Source organism: Bison bison, unplaced genomic scaffold (assembly GCF_000754665.1).
Source record: "Bison bison bison isolate TAMUID 2011002044 unplaced genomic scaffold, Bison_UMD1.0 scf7180017864530, whole genome shotgun sequence".
Lineage (NCBI taxonomy): Eukaryota > Metazoa > Chordata > Mammalia > Artiodactyla > Bovidae > Bison > Bison bison.
In genome coordinates this window covers 8,982,825-9,002,529 of record NW_011495080.1, presented here as the reverse complement: position 1 = coordinate 9,002,529, position 19,705 = coordinate 8,982,825, and the positions used below count along the sequence as shown (strand labels likewise).

General features: G+C 54.7%; 1 protein-coding gene across 1 annotated transcript in view; it reads left to right on the top strand.

Annotated features, from left to right (window-relative positions):
- SND1 (staphylococcal nuclease and tudor domain containing 1) overlaps window positions 1–19,705 on the top strand; it is a 421,950-nt gene that overhangs the window by 392,540 nt on the left and 9,705 nt on the right. The window contains exon 18 of the mRNA XM_010831720.1: window positions 14,795–14,983. Within this exon, the coding sequence (XP_010830022.1) occupies window positions 14,795–14,983 (189 nt within the window). The remainder of the gene's footprint in view (window positions 1–14,794; window positions 14,984–19,705) is intronic.

Here is a 19,705-nt window from a genome sequence, read left to right as displayed (position 1 = left end):
TCTGGAGGGCTGCATTTATCCCAGTCTCCAGCTGTATGCACCCAGGCCTTATAGTGGGCGGGGGGGGGGGGGGCTTTTACTCATGGGCTTTTCTTTGCATTACTGACTGGCCAGAGAGATCACAGGCCCTCCCAGTCCTACAGAGCAGTAATTCATTTTCCCCACGTGACAGGAGGGTGAGCACACGACAGGACAGCCCTCTCACACCAGCACTGCCAGGACCCAAAGACTGCAGGTGCTGGGGCTCTATAGCATTCCATGGGGTGTTATTTTCCTTACTGTGTTACAAGAGGTAACAGCCAGATTTACTGACCTTAAAGTTACAAGAGGTTTGAACAGAGTTTATGAATGTGCGTCAGACGTGGGCAAGGTGCCCCAAAATGCCCAGATCTCCTCTCTACTGGGCCTGAGAGAGCAGCTTCTTAGTGGGGAGAGAGGACAGGGCTCTTTCTCTGAGGTCAGCAGAGCTGCTGGCCCCTACCTGGGTGATCGCACACAGCATCCACACGATGTGCTGCCTGGCAGGCTCAGCAGGTGGGGCCAGGCTTCATGATTGTCAGGTGAAGGCAGGATGGATTTAAGGAAGGATACGGTGACTCCAGGACTGGGGGGCTGCCTGAGGAGCCCAGAGGAGATGGTACCTTCTGAGCCACCTGGATGGTGAGGGACACATGAGGAGGAAAGGAAGGGGGTGCAGGGCAGGGCATCTTCCTCTGGGGATAGTGCCTCCAGCTGTCCTTCCATGCCCTGGATCTGACATTCATCGGGAAGGATGGGCATTCTGCGTCTCTGTGAGATTGTTTGCCATGGCTTGTATTGAGTGCAATGGAATGAGTAAAGTGCCTGGTCCTTAGCTGCCAGTGTGGAGTTTCTGTCTGTTCAGGTCCTTCTCTCTGGTGCCTTCTTCTGGCCTGCAAGAGGGATTGGTGTCTGTGGCGCTGTTGCCTAGAGACCAGGTGATGATGAAAGAGGAGAAGCCCCGTGTCCCCTTCCATCAGCGCATACACTCCTGTCCCAGCCCAACCCCGGAGGGCCCTCCCAACCACAGCCCAGTTCTGATGGCTCTGACGTGGCTGAATGAGGCGTTGGCTTCCCATCCACACCCCAGGTTCCTCCATTCCAGCCGCTGTTGACTTTCCTCGGGAGTGTCCTCTCCTAGAAGGGCCGGAGACCTTGAGGGTTTCTCAGCCCTGTGCTCAGACATTCCCTCAGGCTACCACAGCCCAACCAGCACACCCAGCCCCCGGCTTGGAGGATTTAGTGGCCCGGGGCCTCGCCCTGTCCTCGTAGTTCCTCCTCTAGCTCTCTTCCATCTGCTGGGCTTCTCACCCCTGCCTTGCTCAGGGATGGTGGCCAGGAGCAGGGCGTGTGGAGAAGGCTGAGGAGGCACACACAGCTGCTGCCTGGTGCTGCCCAGATAGAGGCACCCAGCCTCGCTCCGGTTGTAGTCAGTGCCGGCAAAGCAGGTGCAAAACAGGCCCTTTCTGCTCGTGACATCCAGGCGCCTCTGAGTCATCATGGACTGAAGCCGGTTTGTGCCCCTCTGAGCTCCTCTGTGAGCAGACCCGCTGTGGGAACGAACACCCTGTCACCTTAGAAAGGTTCTGGAAACAGGCCTTTTCCTGTCAGTCAGGTGCCAGTGGACTTGCCCAAAGACAGGGGATCTTTTCTGTCCCAGGAACTTCCCTTCTGCCAGTGATGTGGAGAAGCTAGGACATCTATTATGTGCCTACTGTGTGCCATGGACAGAGGAGCCTGGCCTGCTACAGTCCCTGGGGTCATGAAGAGTCAGACATGACTGAGCGACTGGACAACAAACCGTTACGTTAATAAATGCCCACAATGAATGCTGCAGTTAATATTGGTGTGAATAAAGTGCTCTGAGGAAAAGCATTCAGTATATAAAGGTGTGTCCGAGTGTGTAGACACTTGGTGGATAGGTTGAGTTGGAGCTCACAGATGTACCAATAGGAAGAAGTGTTCTAGCCAGGGGGAGTGGCCTGCCCAGAGGCCTGGGATGAAGCACGTGTGTGAAGCTGGAGGTGGTTTGGCATGACTCGAGCCAAAATAATGAGGGCCAGAATGGTTGGAAGGTGAGACAGCAACAACCTGGTTTTATAAGGAATTGATCCTCTACTGTATTGAGGAATTTGAACTTCAGCAGAGAATTAAGGAAAGGATTTTGGCAAAGGAAAAGGTGATCTGATTTGTTTGTTGGGGTTTTTTTTTTTGCAAAGTGACAACATATACTGAGAACATCCTATATGCCAAACACCTCTTAAGTGTTTGATTTGGGTCAGTTCATTTATTCTTTAATAAAACCCTTTGAGGTAAGTGCCATTATGATGCCCATTTGACAAACAGGAGAAAACTTAGACCCAGAGAGGTTAAGTAACCCACTCGAGACCACACAGTTGGTAAGTAGTAGAGCAGGATGTAAACCCCGACGGTCTGGCTAACCACGGAGCTGCACTGCCTATGATAAGCCACGCCCTGCAGCATCGTAGAGGGGCCACTGGGAAGTGGTGAGGCTGGGGGCAGGGAGTGTTACCCCAAAGCCAGGACCTGAACTCAGGAAGTGGCAGGAAGGATAAAGAAGAGGGGGAGAATTCAAGAGATGTTTATGAATAGGACCATTGTGACCTGGAGGTTGACTGTGAATGTAAAAGGAGTCCAGGATGATTTCTAAGCTGCTCGCTCTGAGTGAGATAAGAAACGCAGGTGAAAGTGCAGGTTTTATAGTGAAGATAGTGGATTCAGGGTTGGGCTCGTTACATTTGAAATGTATATGGTGGAGGTGAGTCCTGAAGAGCAGTCTGGGCTGAAAATAGGAGCAATGGTGTCATATAACTCTGAGTCATGCAATACAGGGACTGTCTATAGCTTCAGATGGCCCCCCAGGGAATGTCCATATTCAGGGGGCGTGTTGTTGGGAAAGAACTCACAACTGAAACTAAGACAGCATGCAGAAGGTTGGGAATCACAGAGGCCTTTAAAAAGAGCTTCGAAATAGGAGGCAGCGGTGCTTAGCTTTGTCAGATACCTGAGAAGAAATTAATAAAACAGCGATTAAGAGGTCTTGAGTGACCTTTGAAATGATAATCATGTTGGAATGTCAATTGGCTGTGTGAGATGGAGGAGTGGATGGAGGTGAAGGAAAGAGGTCCCTGGGTTAAGAGAGAAAGGTTGACTGGACGGGATGCGAGGTCAGAGCTAGGTTTTCTAGGATGAGTGCGATTTGTAGACAAAGAGGTAGATGCTGATAGAAAGGGAGTTGGGTGGTGATTAGAGGAAAAGGTGACTGATAGAGACAGGCGCCCAAGAAAGCAAGAGAGTGTGATCTACAGCCAGGTTGTTTTTTTTTTTTGGCCACACCAAGGGCTTGCAGGATCTTAGTTCCCCAACCAGAGATTGACCCCTAGCCTTTGGCAATGAGGGCACAGAGTCCTAACCACCTGACCACCAGAGAATTCCCTAGAGCCAGGTTCTTTTTTCTCCAGGGTGGAAGGAAAAGCATTAATCACTAATGCCACCATTCAGTTCAGTTCAGTCACTCAGTTGTGTCGAGTTTTTGCGGCCCCATGGACTGCAGCATGCCAGGCTTCCCTATCCATCACCAACTCCTGGAGCCTACACAAACTCATGCCCATCCAACCATCTCATCCTCTGTCGTCCCCTTCTCCTCCCGCCTTCCATCTTTCCCAGCACCAGGGTCTTTTCAAATGAGTCAGTTCTTCACATCAGGGGGCCAAAGTATTGGAGTTTCAGTTTCAGCATCAGTCCTTCCAATGAATATTCAGGACTGATTTTCTTTAGGATTGACTGGTTGGGTCTCCTTACAGTCCAAGGGACTCTCAAGAGTCTTCTCCAACACCACAGTTCAAAAGCATCAATTCTGCAGTGCTCAGCTTTCTTTATAATCCAACTCTCACATCCATACATGACTATTGGAAAAACCATAGCCTTGACTAGATGGACCTTTGTTGGCAAAGTAATGTCTCTGCTTTTTAATATGCTGTCTAGGTTGGTCATAGCTTTTCTTCCAAGGAGCAAGCGTGTTTTAATGGCTGCAGTCACCATCTGTAGTGATTTTGGAGCCCAAAAATATGGAAAAGATCAGTTTTCATTTCAGTCCCAAAGAAAGGCAATGCCAAAGAATGTTTAAACTACCACACAATTTGCACTCATCTCACACAGTAGCAATGTAATGTTCAAAATTCTCCAAGCCAAGCTTCAACGGTATGTGAACCATGAATTTCCAGATGTTCAAGGTGGATTTAGAAAAGGCAGAGGAACCAGAGATCAAATTGCCAATATCCACTGGATTATAGAAAAAGCAAGAGAGTTCCAGAAAAATGTCTACTTTTGCTTTATTAACTATGCCAGAGCCTGTGACTGTGTGGATCACAACAAACTGTGGAAAATTCTTGAAGAGATGGGAATACCAGACCACCTGACTTGCCTCCTGAGAAATCTGTGTGTAGGTCAAGAAGCAACAGTTAGAATTGGACATGGAACAACAGACTGGTTCCAAATAGGGAAAGGAGTACATCAAGACTCTATTGTCACCCTGCTCATTTAACTTATATGCAGAGTACATCATGTGAAAAGTCGGGCTAGATGAAGCACAAGCTGGAATCAAGATTGCCGGGAGAAATATCAATAACCTCAGATATGAAGATGACACCACCCTTATGGCAGAAAGCAAAGAGGAACTGAAGAGCCTCTTGATGAAAGTGAAAGAAGAGAGTAAAAAAGCTGGCTTAAAATTCAGCATTTAAAAAACTAAGATCATGACATCCAGTCCCATCACTTCATGGCAAGTGGATGGGAAAACAATGAAAACAGTGACACACTATTTTGGGGGTAACAATACCACCATAGGTGCTTTATAAAGGCAAAGTGTGGGTCTGCACAGAAATCCACGGTGGTTCAGGTCAAGCCTGAGAGTCTAGATCCGCAAAGCAGAGTACACCTGCCCCCGAGCAGACCTTGGCATCAGGAAGGTGTAAGGGCCTACAAAGGCGTAGCTGGCATTCAGATGTGACCCGATTTGGTTACCTTCGGGTCAGAGATTTGACAGCCTCATACAGTTCCTCCATGGGTCATGTGCATGCATGCTAAGTCGCTTCAGTCATGTCCAACTCTTTGCGAACCCACGGACTGCAACCCTCCAGGCTCCTCTGTCCATGGGATTCTCCAGGCAAGAATACTGGAGTGGGTTGCCATGCCCTCCTCCAGGGGATCTTCCCAACCCAGGGATCAAACCAGTGTCGCCTGCAGCTCTTGCATCGCAGGCAGATTCTTTACCACTGAGCCACCGCAGGTCATACACTAATTTCTCCTGAGAAAAGAGGTCATTCGACTTCTCACCCCTAGTTCAGTCCCTGCAGGGCACAGGTGCAGCCTCAGGGACTCCATCTGGGCTTGGGAGAACCCCATGTGGCCCAGACCAAGGGTTGGGGCTCCGTGTGCTATCTGGAGACTCTGGATGAAGAGTGGTCCTCACTGCTCTCTCTGGTAGGACCACTCTTCGCTGCATCACCGGAGCATGGGGAGAAGCTGGACCGTTCAGGTGCACCCCGCTTTCAGAAGGACTTCCAAAGCCAGCCTCGAGCTCAGGAAGCCTGTGGGAAAGGATACCAGTGGGGTGCCCTGCACAAGGGTAGGGCCCCCGATTCAGCCACACTCCCTGTGTGAACCTCAGGGAAGAGACAGTTAAATCGCCCTCCAGTCCACAGCCCCGGGTTTTCCTGGGAAGATGAACAGTCTGCTTTCCTTATTGTCTGCACCAAAGGAACAGATTGCGTCAGTTTGTAAACCGTGTTACCGCTTGCAAAGTCCTGGAGTCAGCAGGTTTGCATTTCCCAGCAGACTGAGGGACGCTGATAGCCCTGGCTCCTCCTCTTTGCCTCAGGCATGACCAGGAAATGCCCCTGGCCCCCCACCTCTGGCATCCCACCCCTCACCCCTGAGGTATTCCAGGAGAGAGAGGAGGAAGCCCTGAGCTCCTAGCTGGGCCGTCTCACCCATTGCTCAGGCCAACCCTCGATTTCTAGGAGCTTCCTGCCCCCTGTGGCCACTGTGCCAACCCGGGCCTGATTTGCAGGCATTCCCAGGGCCTTGGCTTAGACCAAATGTCAGAAACGAGATTTTCCAGAGAACAGCTGGCACTGTGGGTTGGGCTTGAATGCGTCATCTGGTCTGCAGGTGCTGAGGGGTTGGGTGGTAACGCGCTGGTAGGGGCTGGAGCCTCGCTGCTCCAGGAGCACAGGGAAGTTCGGAATGGACCCTTGCCTGCCCCTCACCACCCATGGCCCACGGTAATGCAGCCCAGGAGGCATTTCATAGGCACTGCCTCTGTGGCTCCCAGAGCATTACATTATTAATTGCATCGTGTTAAAACGCTTATCATCTCTGAAAGACATCGCTGTGCACGCGTGGCTGCAAGTGGAGGGGACAAGTCGGCTGTGTTAAGCTGCTACTATATTAAGGTGAGGTGTCTCTTCAAGTTCACGGCTCCGGCGGCGGGAGCACATTACAGCAGTATGTATGGGGGACGGTAGCAGCCCCGGCTGGCAGCGTGGCTGCTGTGCGAGGCAGGAGAGGAGGCTCGGTGGCACTCAGATTGCTGTGGATTGCTACTCGCCTACCCTGCGGAAAGCTCTGTTTGGGATGCGTGGGTGGGGAAGAGCTGGAGTGCCTTTATTCCTCTCCTGCTCTCCACCTTCCCCTCTCTGCAGGCTCCTACTGGTTGCCTGCAGGGCCTCCCCGCCAGCCCTTCTCTCCCACGTAACCCCTTGTCTGTCTGCTCTCTCAGCGCCTCCCAGTCATGCCAGTGCACCACCAGTGCCGCCACCCCCAATCCCAGCTCATACCTTAGGAAGTTCTGAGCAGAGAAAACCTTACAAACCTGGTTCAGCACTCACTGACACGCGGAGCAACTGGAGAGGGATGCCCAGCCCAGAAGAGGCAGAGCGGGTCCCTGGATGGCTGTTTAGTCCAAGGATTTTGCTTTGCACCTCTAAGCCTTGTCCCCATCCAAGCCTCACTCCTCTCTTATTCCCAGTTCCAGGCTTGTTGCCGATGGCCTTGGGGTATTGAAAGCAGGGCTGGGACCAGCCAGCGTATGGGGAGGATGGCGGCTTCTGCCTATCACTGGGGCCCCTGAAGTCACCTCCCCAGAGGTAGCGCTGTGCACTCCTGCTCTGCCTTTGGGAGGAACATGAAGCCAGCATCCCCTCCCCCGCCTTGTTTAGGAAGTCTTCCTTCCCTGATGCTCCAGGGCAGGGGTGCCCTGAGCTGCTGCCTACCTGGGATCACCTGTCCTGCCTGAGGCAGCCACCTCCCTAGGGGGAGGGAGCATCCCTGGCAGCTGTGTTCCAGGCGTTCCTTGGCCTCCCAGCCTCTGAGGCTGAGGCTCAGTGATTTCCTCTGCTGCCTTGGGCACTGCGCAGGAGAGAGGATGAGAGGCTCTTGGGAGAGACTACCTCTCTTCCGTTCTCCCAATACACAAAATGGGAAAGAGCAGTTATATGGGAGGGGAGACTCTCGCCACTCCTGCATTCTGCCAGAAATCCCCTCTGTGCTGTACCTCCTCGGGCTGCCCTGAGTCACCATCCAGAGCACGCCACCCCCAGCTGTGCATCCTCCCCGGTTCAGTATCTTCAAGTTCTCTTGCCCTGCTGGCTCTGTCGAAGCTAGCCTTTTCATGGAGGCAGCCTCCAGCGCACTCCGCCCCCACCCTACCATGAAGAAGGCTACAGGAGGGGCCCTTGGTCTTCCCAGTGTCACCCCCAGACTCAGAGCCACTGGAGATCCATCTTGGCTCCTGGAGCAGGAGAGGCTGGGCAGCCAAATGAAGCCCCCAGGCGGTTGGCATTTCCTCTGGTCTTCTAGCTGAGCTCGCGAGTGTTCTTCCCCAGACACACACGTTACTTTCAGAAAGCTGGTTGGCTGGGGAGGGCCTGGGCAAGTGAGTCGTCCTCTCTGTAAGAACATCAGCCCTGCCTGCCTTTCACTCTCTCACTTCTTGCACACCCACCCCCCTCACCTGGCTGGCCCCACATGGCTCCCCGGACCTCAACTGCCTGGAGTGGGAGAATGACTCAGCCCCCTCCGCCCACTTGATTGAAGCAGCTCCTGTGTTAAGAAGCTGGACAGAATCCAGACAAGGAAAGAAGGGGACCAGTTGGGGTGGTGGGGCAGGGATTGAGAATATGTTTGTGGCAGGGGCCAAGATAATCCAACCACTAGGAAAAGGGCTATGAGAAACGAAACGTGCTCGCTGCCGCCTTCCCTCCCTGGGTTGGAAGGCTGCCCCCTGTCTCCTCTTTTCTCCTCTTTCTCCCCTTCCCCACTCTGCGCAGCCGCAGCCGGGAAGGGTGAGACCATATACCACCTGGGTGGGAACTGAGGTGTGTGCGCTGCCTGGGACAGGAGCACTTCCTCAGTAATTAGGAGACGCGCAAATTAACAGCCTGTGCCGTTGGTATTAATTTGATAAATAAGCCAGAACAATTTCATTAGTGGCACATTAGTATGCTCGGGAGCAGGAGGACATGTCCCACTGTGAGGCAGCAGGGCCCTCTGGCTACCCCGGCCCACAGACAGCCCGGGACCAGTGGGTCTAGCTGCTTTCCCACTGGGTGTGGCTGGCCGGACCACACCCCCTGATTGGCCCTGTGGTGGAGAAAGATTCCCCACCGCAACCCCACCCCTGCCCACTCTGATTAACCACCTCTTCCCTCACCTACCTCTCTGAGTGAGAACCAAGGGAATTGAGCTCAGCCAAGCAGAGCTGCTGCTGGTTGCAACTAGCCTGACTGCTGTCAGCTGGCCCTGAGCTGAAGGAAGTGGATGCCGTTGTACATCACCAAAAACTCACGGTCAGAGTTAGGATTTGAGCCCAGGTCTGTCTGACTGCAGGATTCATGCTCTTTCTACCATGTCATGGCCTAGTCAGTACACCCAGCTCTGGGGCAGATTTAAAGAACAAGCTTTGCTCCCAGTGGATCTGACAGTCTGTGTGCATGCTGAGTTGCTTCAGTGTCCGACTTTTTGTGACCCCATGGACTGTAGCCCACATCAGGCTTCTCTGTCCGTGGGATTGATTCTCCAGGCAAAAATACTGGAGTGGGTTGCCGTGCCCTCCTCCAGGGAATCTTCCCAACCCAGGGATCAAACAGAGTCTCATGTCTCCTGCATTGGCAGGCAGGTTCTTTACCACTAGCACCATTTTAGCTGGTGAATAGGGACATTTTGAAATAACTGCTCCTCCCCAGGAAGTAAATAACTGAAGAAGCATTTGTGTGTCAAGCACCCTTTTAAGTGTTTAACATACTTACGTTGGCTCATTTAGTCATCAAAACACATCTTTTGAGATAGGTACTATCACAATTCCAAGGTAATTGACTCACCAGAAGTCAAGCAGGTGGTGAGTAAACGTCTCTGCTCCGGAGGCCATGGTCTTAACCTCTGTGCTCTGCACTGGTCCCTGAGTGTCAGAGATATCCGGGCCAGGTGTTCAATTCACTGCAGGCCAAGGTTAGGGAAGCCGTCACAGGAAGGTGTTGAATCTGGAAGAGCTCAGCTCACAGGCCTAGTTCAGAACCACAAGATCGCGGCCCACTCTGCCAGCATTGGGAGCAGAGGCGAGAGATGCCGGCAGGTGAGCAGAGCGTCCAGGGTGCCCAGCGCAGCAGTTCCTTGGTGTCCTCAGCTCCCGAGGGCCAGGTCTGCCTTTAGGCATCTAGGCTCCTGCTTCTGTCTTAACTAGAGTTATCACAAAGCCACCCCCTCCACGTGGCACCCCCTTCCCATAGCCTCTCCTCCCCCCAGCTCCATGTGTTCCTAGGTCCCAGCATTTGGCTTCAGTATGAGCGTTGAGGATGGGGAATGAGGGAAGCCATCATCTGTCCCTTGCTGACATTGCTTGTGTCCACATGTACCCTTGAGCCCCTCGAGGCTATTATCAGCCCACCTGTGTACACACCAAATGCCCACATGAAGTGCTGTGGCAGCCCATGGTGATCACCCAAGGCCTTACCTCCCTGATGTCAGTGCCACTTCAGGAAGCCTCCCAAGCCACTGGACAGAGTCCAGGTCTCTTCATGAAACATCTCTTCCAAGATGCCGAAGAGACAGGCAGCCACGTTGTATAGCGCTTCTCACTTTACACTGCACTTCATGAGTAGTATCTCACTAACACTTGGGGTAGCCAGAAAGAGACCAAAAGAGGTTTCTTGTGCACTTGACAAGAAAAAGCCTCCCCTAATTCCTGTCTGCAGTTGGAGGCAACTTGCAGGAAATTTCTGCCAGTAGTCTGTATCAGTTCAGTTCAGTTCAGTCGTGTCCGACTCTTTGCAACCCCATGAATTGCAGCACACCAGGCCTCCCTGTCCATCACCAACTCCCAGAGTTCACTCAGACTCTGTATACTGGCAATCAAACCAGTCAGTCCTAAAGGAAATCAACCCTGAATATTCACCGGAAGGACTGATGCTGAAGCTGAATCTCCAGTGCTTTGGCCGCCTGACGCAAAGAGCCGACTCATTGGAAAAGACCCTGATGCTGGGAAGGATTGAAGGCGGGAGGAGAAGGATGAGATGCTTGGATGGCATCACCAACTCAATGGACATGAACTTGAGCAAACTTCAGGAGATAGTGAAGGACAGGGAAGCCTGGCATGTTGCAAAGAGTTGGACACGATTTAGCAACTGAACAGCTACAACATCTGTATATGGTAAATCCTAATTATAAGTGAGCCCATATTTGTGAGTTCACTCACTCGCTGAAATTTGTTACCTGTCAGTACCCCTGCGACTTTTTGGATCATTTGTGAATGTGCACAGAGCAGCGAGTCTCCCAGGGAGTACATTCCCAGCTGAGGCTGCAGCTCTCATCCTACAGACAAACGTCCTGCTCATGGTCTGCTTAACACCGAGGTTTTCAGGGTTTCTGCACTTTATGTTGTAGTTAAAAATGGCCTCCATGCATAGCGCTGAAGTGCTGTCTAGTGTCCTGAGTACGGGACAGCTGCGATGTGCCTTAAGGAGAAAACCCATGTGTTAGATAAGCTTTATTCAGGCTTGAGTGACAGCGCTCTTGGCTGTGAGTTCAATGTTAATGAATCATCAATATGTATTAAATATGGTATCTTTAAACAGAAACCATCATCGAAGCAGGTTATGTATTGATAAGTTGATAGAAATGTAACTGGAGTCTTGTAGGAACCTAACCCTGTGTTTCCCCAGGAGGCAGTGGTTCAGGATTCCCTAATTCCTTGTTCATAGTAACTTTATAGTGATAAGTATCACAGATAACTAGAGAGAGAGAAAGTATGTATATATTTTTTTAATTAGAAAAATACCAGAAATTTGATGAGTCTTAAGATTGAGTCTTAAAGTTGAATAGAGAAATGGAGCTTTTACAGATATGAAGAGCTGAAAGTGTTAGTTGCTCAGTCCTGTCCAACTCTTTGTGACCCCATGGACTGTAGCCTACCAGGCCCCTCTTGTCCATGGAATTCTCCAGGCAAGAAAACTGGAGTGGGTCACCATTTCCTTCTCCAGGGGATCTTCCTGATCCAGGGATTGAACCTGGGTCTCCTGCATTGCAGGCAGATTCTTTACTGCTTGAGCCACCAGGGAAGCCCGTCATAGATATGGACCCATGTAATTTTATAGTCAAGTAACAAATTCTCAGCAGTGAGTGTGAAAGAGAGACATGATGAAAGATGAACATGTAGACCAACCTGGGAGTGCCCACTGCACCCTCTGTTTGCTCCCTGTGTAGAATCAAGACTTCACCCTGAACCGTCTGCCCATCTAGGCTGGGGCATGTCCAGCAAGGCCAGAAGCCCAGAGACCTAGGTGCAGCAGGAACACTGGCCCAGCCCCAACCCTCCTCTAAGACCAGCCTACCTTCCCTAAAGCCCCATTGTTTGACTGAGAAATTACTGTGGTGGCAGCAGCCGTAATAAAAGGAGAAGCGGGGACCCACAGGCGACAGCTTTATCTCTCCCTCTACAGCCCAAGATGGATTGGGCCGCAGCACGGTGCCCAAGGCCAGAGATTTCTTTCCTCTGCGGCCGGCTGGGACCAGGGGCTTGTCAAGCCCAAGTTAGCGTATCGATTGCCAGCAGGGAGAGGCGGGGTACGTGCGAAGCCAGGGCTCACCTGCCAAGAGAGCCTGGCTGCTCCCCAGCAGTGTTGGCCCCAGATGTGGCTGCTTAGTCACTCGCTGGCGTCTCCCCCAGCAGGAGCCTTGAGAGGTCGGCATCTGGTTTGTGGCCTCAGAGAGTGAGGTGTGAATTAGAGGTTTGCGAGTAGGGTCTGAGCCTGGGCACCTGACAGGAGAGACGGATTGTACCTGTCTGGTCGTCTCTGCAGCTCATGTCTCGGAGGCTCTTACCTCCACCGCAGGAATCTGGTGTGAGAGGAAGCCACGGGCTTCTCGTCACAGCTGCAGCGGCCCACCACGGGCCTGGGGGCTGGAGGGAGGTCTCGTGCTTGATCAGGGCAGCCATCCTGTCTTTAGGAAAAGGACACCTGGCAACGAACACAGTGGAAGAAGACAAGAGGTGCTGGCGTGGGCATGAGGAGGGGTCTCAGGAGCCCCGAAATGCAGAGGAGCCCCATGGATGGGTGGTAGGAGCCAGCGTCGGCACCTCCACTCTACCCATTGTCTCATGAGCCCCCAAACACTCCTCCCAGAAGTCGTCTGGGATCCGCCGCCGCTTGATCGTAGCATGCTTGATAAAGCGCAGCAAACGAAGCAGAGGCGGTCTTCCCATGCATTCTCCTTCCATCCCTGTTCTCGTCTGAGTCCCACAAGCCTGCAGCCTCTTCCTCCACCATTAGCCCTCCCGCTGTCGGCCGCCCAGTGCTCCGGCACCCAGGGCGTTTGCAGGGTGGCAGAGGGCTCTTCGGGCAGTTTGCCGCTCACTCGGGTGAATTCACTGGCTGGCGAGCTCTTGAGGCACCTGTGCTTTATCGTGTACCGTTTTGCCCACCTGTTCTCTGCCACACACATAGGTCCTCCCAGCGAATTAATTGCCGGGATTAGAGGAAAGGGGAAACCAGTTTTACCATCTACGGTTGTGGGTCCTCCCTTCCTCCAGCCCTCAGCAGCGTGGTGCCCGTGTGGGGTGGACACCACCCAGCAGAGCCCGGCACTCCCACCCTGGCTCCACCAGGGAGGGGCACGGTCCAGGGTCCTGAATGGTGGAGGGAGCTGGCCTTAACCCAGTGGACAGTGTGTGGGGGGGATCGGGGAGGAGGTCAGGGGTGTGACTGGAGGAAGGATGCTCTTGAGACAGGGCTGTGGGGAGAGAAGGGGAGGCGCCAAGGAGGCAGTGGAGAAAGAAGGCAAGCAGGGCAGCCTGGCCTCTGCTCTCAGCTCTGCCCATTTCTGGCCCCACTGCCCCTGTGTCTGTTTCCCCACTAACAAAACCAAGTTGGATTGGATGAGTATAATACCTTCTTCTCCTGGCTCTAATAAACTCTTCGTATCCCCTTCTACAGTACACCCCCACTTCAGACATTGTTGAACTTGCATTCCACCTGAAAGGGTCACGGGGGGCTTCGTGTAGGAAGGTGTTCACGAATAGGAAGAACACCTGGCGGAGTCCTAACTGCCGGGAGAGGTGCTGGGGACGCGACTCCCTATAAGGAAACAGAGGCCGCTTGGGTGCATGGAGGGAGGGCAGAGTAGGGCCAAAGAGCAAGACCAGGAAGCTGGGACCCCAGCTCCTTCCTGTTCATGTCCTCTGCAGCTGCCACTGGCTCTGGCCCAGGCTTCAGAGAACTCCCAGGTATTTATACACTCATTTTATTGCTTAATCGAGCTTGAAGCCGTTTAAATGAATACAAGTTTTTACGTTTGGCAGTGAAGGCTTTTACAGGCCCCTTTAGCAGGGGAAGAGGTTGGAAGAGAAGCCGAGAGGGAATTTCTCTTGGGCCACTGCCTTCATGAGGTGGAGTGGCATCCATGCTAGGTCGGGGGTCCTGGTTCTCGGGGAGCCCTCAGGGGAGGAGGCCTGGGAGTCCCTGGGCTCTGCAGGGATCCTGCCGGCTCTGGGGATCAGCCAGTGTGCTCGGCCCCGAAGTCAGGGCTGATGGCGGTGAGCACACCCCTACAAAGGGGTAACCTCCAGCTGGAATCACCCCCTAACTGCACCTGCCTCAGTGTACCTTCTGCCCACTGTCCCCTTCCCTCCTCTCCTCACCTGGCTCTCATCCCACTGCTTTTATTGCCTTCATTAAGCATGACTTCATTCAGCTCTTCCAGGAAGAACACAGGTTCTCCCCTCCTCGGGGATTGCCTTGCTCTCCACTTCCACCCAAGGCTTGCCTGTCTTCCTAGCAGAGCTGGGGCTCAGTGGGTGCTGGAGAGGAGTGGGTGTTGCCTTACTCACCCCTGACCTTTAGCTGTATACACACACAAACACACACACAGCTCACTTAAAGCTGAGGAGAGTCAAGTCTTCCCTAGTAGCTCTCTGCCAAGAGGAAGGGGAAGGGATTTGAGGAGAGGGGAGTTCTGAAGTTGCTTTGTCAGTGACATATCTATCAATGGTGATTCTGGGGTGCAAGAAGCTGAAAAGCATAGACCAGCTCTCACAGCACCGAGGGGTAGAGTTCTCAGAGGCTCTCACCAGCTCACACTGACTCACCGTTCCAGCTGTTCCTGTCCGTGGAGTGGCCATGGTGGCGGTGGCCCCGGGGCCTCTCTCCTCCCTGCCCTCCCCAGGCTCCCGCTGCTAGCTGACACCCCCGTTTCTGCTCCCTAGGTAGAGGTGGAAGTGGAGAGCATGGACAAGGCCGGCAACTTCATCGGCTGGCTGCACATCGACGGCGCCAACCTGTCCGTCTTGCTGGTGGAGCACGCGCTCTCCAAGGTCCACTTCACCGCCGAGCGCAGCGCCTACTACAAATCCCTGCTGTCTGCCGAGGAGGCCGCCAAGCAGAAGAAGGAGAAGGTGAGCTGTGGAACGGGGCCTGGCGGGAAGGAGTGGCTGCCCTCTCTCTCCCTCCCTTCCCGCCGCACCAGCACTGCTGCCTGCATACAACAGAGTGCTTCTGTCCCCCACCGTCAACTGAGCGACTCCGGCTGGTGTTGGTGTCAGACCCCACGTCAGCAACCCCACGCTGAGGCGGGCCCCGGACCCTCTCTGAGCACCCCTGTCCACCACCCCGGCCCTGCTGGGCCTGGCACCGGAAGCTGCCTAGACAGTGACCTTGGAGCCAGGGTCACCCGCGACCAGAGGCCTTCCTTCCCCCGCCCTGACCCTCCAGTGCTCTCAGAGGGGCCGGGTGGCCTGCACCCCACGTCTGAATTTCCTTCACATTGCCCTGCAGGGAAGCCCATTTTGGAAGCTGCCCCAGGAGATACATAAAGCTGTTAGGACAGCAGATTTACAGCCCATCAGTCTGTGCAGACACTGCATTGAAGAGACAAGGGGGGTGGGTCGGAAAGCAGCTTTTGGAAACAAATGGACGATTAAGGAACCCAGCGGCTTGGTGATGGGAGCTGGGCTCAGCAGCCCCCTGCCCCTACCCCCACAGCCTGTCGCCACTGACTTACAGCTCAGCCCCGATAATGGGGATAAATCAGCCAGCCACCAATTTGTCAGGGCTTCTCGGAGCTTGAGGAGGATTTCATGGGACAGCCGTGCTGAGCCATAAATTTGTTCCAGGAATAAATGTTTCCTTCCCCATGGGGCAGCCATCTGGCTTACAACTAGCCTCTCAGAGCCAAGGCCCAGACACCTGCCAAAAGGAGTGGGGGGCCCCGGGGCCCAGAAGCCTCCGGCTCCTCCCACCTCTCCTCTGAGAGAGCATCACACTTTCCCCAGGGGCCAGGCGCCGGAGGACTTCTGGGATCTCTGTGTCTCTTAGTCTCATCCCCTAGGGATTAGGACAGGTGATCGACCCTACTAGAGCTGGAAGGACTCCAGGGAGAGGTGGCTCCAAAAGCCAAGACAGGTGGAAGAGACTGCCCACATCTTGGAGGGCGAGCAGGCCACCATGGGGCCTCCCGGGAGGATTCCACTTCTGTCCCAGTTCTGCTTCCATTACAGCTCCCATTATAGCCTGTCTTCCTAGAGTGATGGGGAAGCAGGCAGCCTCGGCTCCTACAGCAGAGGCACTTCCTCTTGGGTTTTCTTTCTGTGACAGCTGAACTTAAGACTGGACACCCCCTGTGTCCTCTGCTCGCTTCAGGGAATGGAGGAGAGGTGGTGCAGAGGTGGAACGAGTTAACAGCTGCAGGACAGTTCAGCAAGCACCCACCTATAAGGCCCAGGTTCTGAAAGTATCTCTGCCCCCTGGCCCTGCTCCCTGAGCCTGGAAGCCATCTCTTCAGATCTGAGTAGCCTTCTGCCGTCTGAGAGTAGAGACCCCAGAGGGACTGAGGAGGGGACAGAGAAGGGAGTCTGGCCAAAGCACGGCCCCTTGCATAGGTGCTGAGCCAGGCATCACTATTTACTACGTAGTGGATTTGTTTGGAAGAACCCAAGTCATCATTTCTCTGGTGCCACGTGATGGTGCTGAGGAGTAATTACCATGATTAATTACTTACACAGGCTGCGTGCTTTTATTCCAGTCCAATTAAAATGCAGCACACCACTCTCAGTGCGAGGGCCCGCCCGCCTCCAGGGGCCCTCCTGCACATCCCCTCCTCCTTGAGGCCTGGGGGAACCTAGCCTGACCTCCCTCCTCCTGGTGGGGCTGCTCTCCGGGAACAGTGTAGGCAGAGCCTTGCAGCAGTCCTCTGAGTTAGCTGGACTCAGGCGGGAGAATCTGGGGGTCAGCTGGGGAGCAGTAAACTTGGTGTCTGAGGTGTCCCCAGGATCCCCAGCCTTGCCCCGCTGGTGACCCCGTGAGAGCTGCCTTAGCTGTCGAGAGATAGGCGCATCTGGGGTTAAGAGATTATCATGGTCCCTGTGGGCTGAGGAAGCTAATACCGAGAGATTTTGTGAGACCAGGGCACACAGAAGTCTTGGGTGGGTGTGATTATGTGCATGTGAGCAGGTCTGAATGGGGAGCCCCAGCAATGCTGTGTTCCCCACTCTGAGAATTTAGCTGCCTCCTTGCAAGGCCTGATCCCCCTGTACCTTGCTGTCTTCTCTCCTTATTGAAGAGGCCAGTCTGTAGGAAGCTGGTTGCAGGGTTCCCCCTCCCTGTCCTCGGGATCCTGGGGAGGTCTGAGGGCCAGAGAGGGAGCCTCAGATGGCAGCTGTCTGTCCCCCATACCCCCTGCCCCACTCATACCTTGGCAGGGCCCTTGACAGGCCTGGATTGGCCATCGATTGGCTTTTATTGAGCTTAGCTTCCCCACTGTGGGCTTGCAGGCCTCCACCACCCTGGCTGCATGCCAGCCCCACCTCTGGAGCCTCCTGAGCAGCGGTATTAAATAGGATTTAGAAAGGAAAGGTTCCATGCAGTGAAACCTCGGTCCACATGGCCAGCAGCCTGCCAGGAGGAGGACCTGGGGCTCCCCTGGGAGGAAGTGCAGAGAAGGCACGGGGGAGGGGTGCAAGGTGAGGACAGAAGAGACTCCCTCTCCTCTGCTGCTAAGCTGGCCCCGGGGTGCAGGGGATCTGAGCAGGACAGGAAGTGGCTGACCCAGCAGTGCGGAGCGGACCCAGCAATGCGGAGCAGAGGAGGGAGGGGGCTCCCTGCCCACTGCCCCCCGGGATCTGTAGCCAGGGCCACCAAGGGGTCACAGAGGGTGTCTGGCTGACGTGTGAGCCCCTCCTTGCCCAGGTTCTGCAGAGGGACAACTGCAGTCAGTGTGGGCCCAGCTCACCCTTGTTCTGAGGGTGGGGACCTGCCCTCCAGCTGACTGACTCCTTCCCACCACAAAGCCACCTGCGGGGACCCCGCAGGGCTCTGTGACTGAGGGCCAAGCCTGCTCTCTCTTAGAAATGGGGCGCTCTGTCTGAGGAGCAGCTCTGCCTCTTCTGGCCTTGGGCAGCCTCAGGCTTCCAGTGTCCTCTGCTCCCCGCCTGCCCGCTGCCCTGTGAGCTCTGGGACCCCATAGGACTGGCCTGTCTCTGCCTCCTGGTAGGAAGGGGCCCGAGGGCCACCCCGAGGCTCTGTCTGCATCATCCCTGACCTCCACCCCACTGGCCCCTGGACCTGCCAGGGAAGACGCCCTACCTTCTCTCTCTGGGAGGAAACCTGACGCTGTCGCCTGAGGCACCTTGGCTTGAGAAGTTTCTACTCTCAGCCTGTCAGTCTGTTCCCATTCTGTCCACTAGGCAGAGGAGCCTCCCTCCCCTGCAGCCGAGGCAAGTGTGGTGGGGTTAGGATGGGGGCCAGCTCAGGAGCCAGCGCAGGGGCCCGGGAAAGGCAGGGAACAGGAGTGGAGGGAGGCCCTGACTTGGTCTGCAGTGGTAGGGGCGCAGTCTGGAGAGTGGTGCTGGCAGGGCTGCCACAGAGCACTGACTGCTGGGCCAGGAATGCCGCTGACGACGTCTCCGCCACTCCCGGGCAGCCTCCCCACCAGGCTCAGAAAGTCCCTGTTGCTCATTCCAGTTCCCGGGGCCCAGGCCTCTCTTTCCAGTGGAAGGACACGCACTCGTACCACGTTAGAGGCAGGAGCATGGTTTTACGGGTGTGGCCCAAAGTGGTTCAGTCATTCCAGCTTGCATCTGCTTCTTGGTGCGCCGCCCCACCATGCCCCAGGAGTCTGTGTGTAGCAGAAGGGTCACGTGGTCCAACTACCACCTCTTGCAGGGGAAGAAAAGGAGACTCAGAGAAGGCATGTGACTTGACCGAGGTCACACAGCAAATTAAAGAGGAAAATGAAAGGACCGGAGTCCACAACTCCCACCTACGACTTTTCCCACTGTTCATTGCTGCCTTTTGTGTTCAGGGGCCCAGGCGATGCCAAAATTCCCCTTGAAGGGCCCTAGGGCCCACCCCGCTGTGTTCAAATCCTGGTTCTGCCATGTCTAGCAAACCTGTGTGCCTCGGTTTCTCCGGTTGTGAAATTGGGGGTAATGTTGATCCCTTTTGAAAAGGTTGTTGTGAGGATTAGATGACCTAGTACTTGGGTAGTGTTTAGTGTGGCCCCTAGTGAGCATGTAAGGTTTGGGCTAAGAACTTCTGTCACCACCCACCCGAGTCCTGTGTGTGTGTGTCTTTGGGACCCAGCGTGTGGTCCAGTCCCCAAGACTCCCCAGCCTGTTTCCGCCACCCAGCTGGAAGGCCATCTCCCTCCCCTGGTCTGACAGGCCTCACTACTGGGATAATCTCCTGGCCACGGGATTGGACTTGACGCGCTGTCACCCCGCATCAGCTTCTGAGCACTGCAGCCCTGACAGTGCAGGGCTGGGGGAGGGAGGGAGCGGGAAGGGTGGAGGGCAGCGGCCGGCTTCCGAGCCGGGGTCAGAGCAGCCTCCTTGAAGTGCAGAGGACAGGCACCCTCGCACAGTGGCGGCCCTCCCCTCCACAGCCCAGCACCGTCGCTTGGAGAGCCTCAGGAGTGCCCGCGGCCCTGTGACGGTGGGAGGGCCTGGGGAGTTCAGTGACCCTCACAGTGGGTGTGAGGGAAGGAGATGGGGACTGGGCAGCACCACAGGGCCAAGGGTCTCACACGCCTGACGTGCGTGGGAGTCGCTGGGAGTCTTGAGTTTTGATTCCCTTTCCCTGGGACCCTTAGAGCACATCCTGATGGGCAGGCGGGGGGGCGG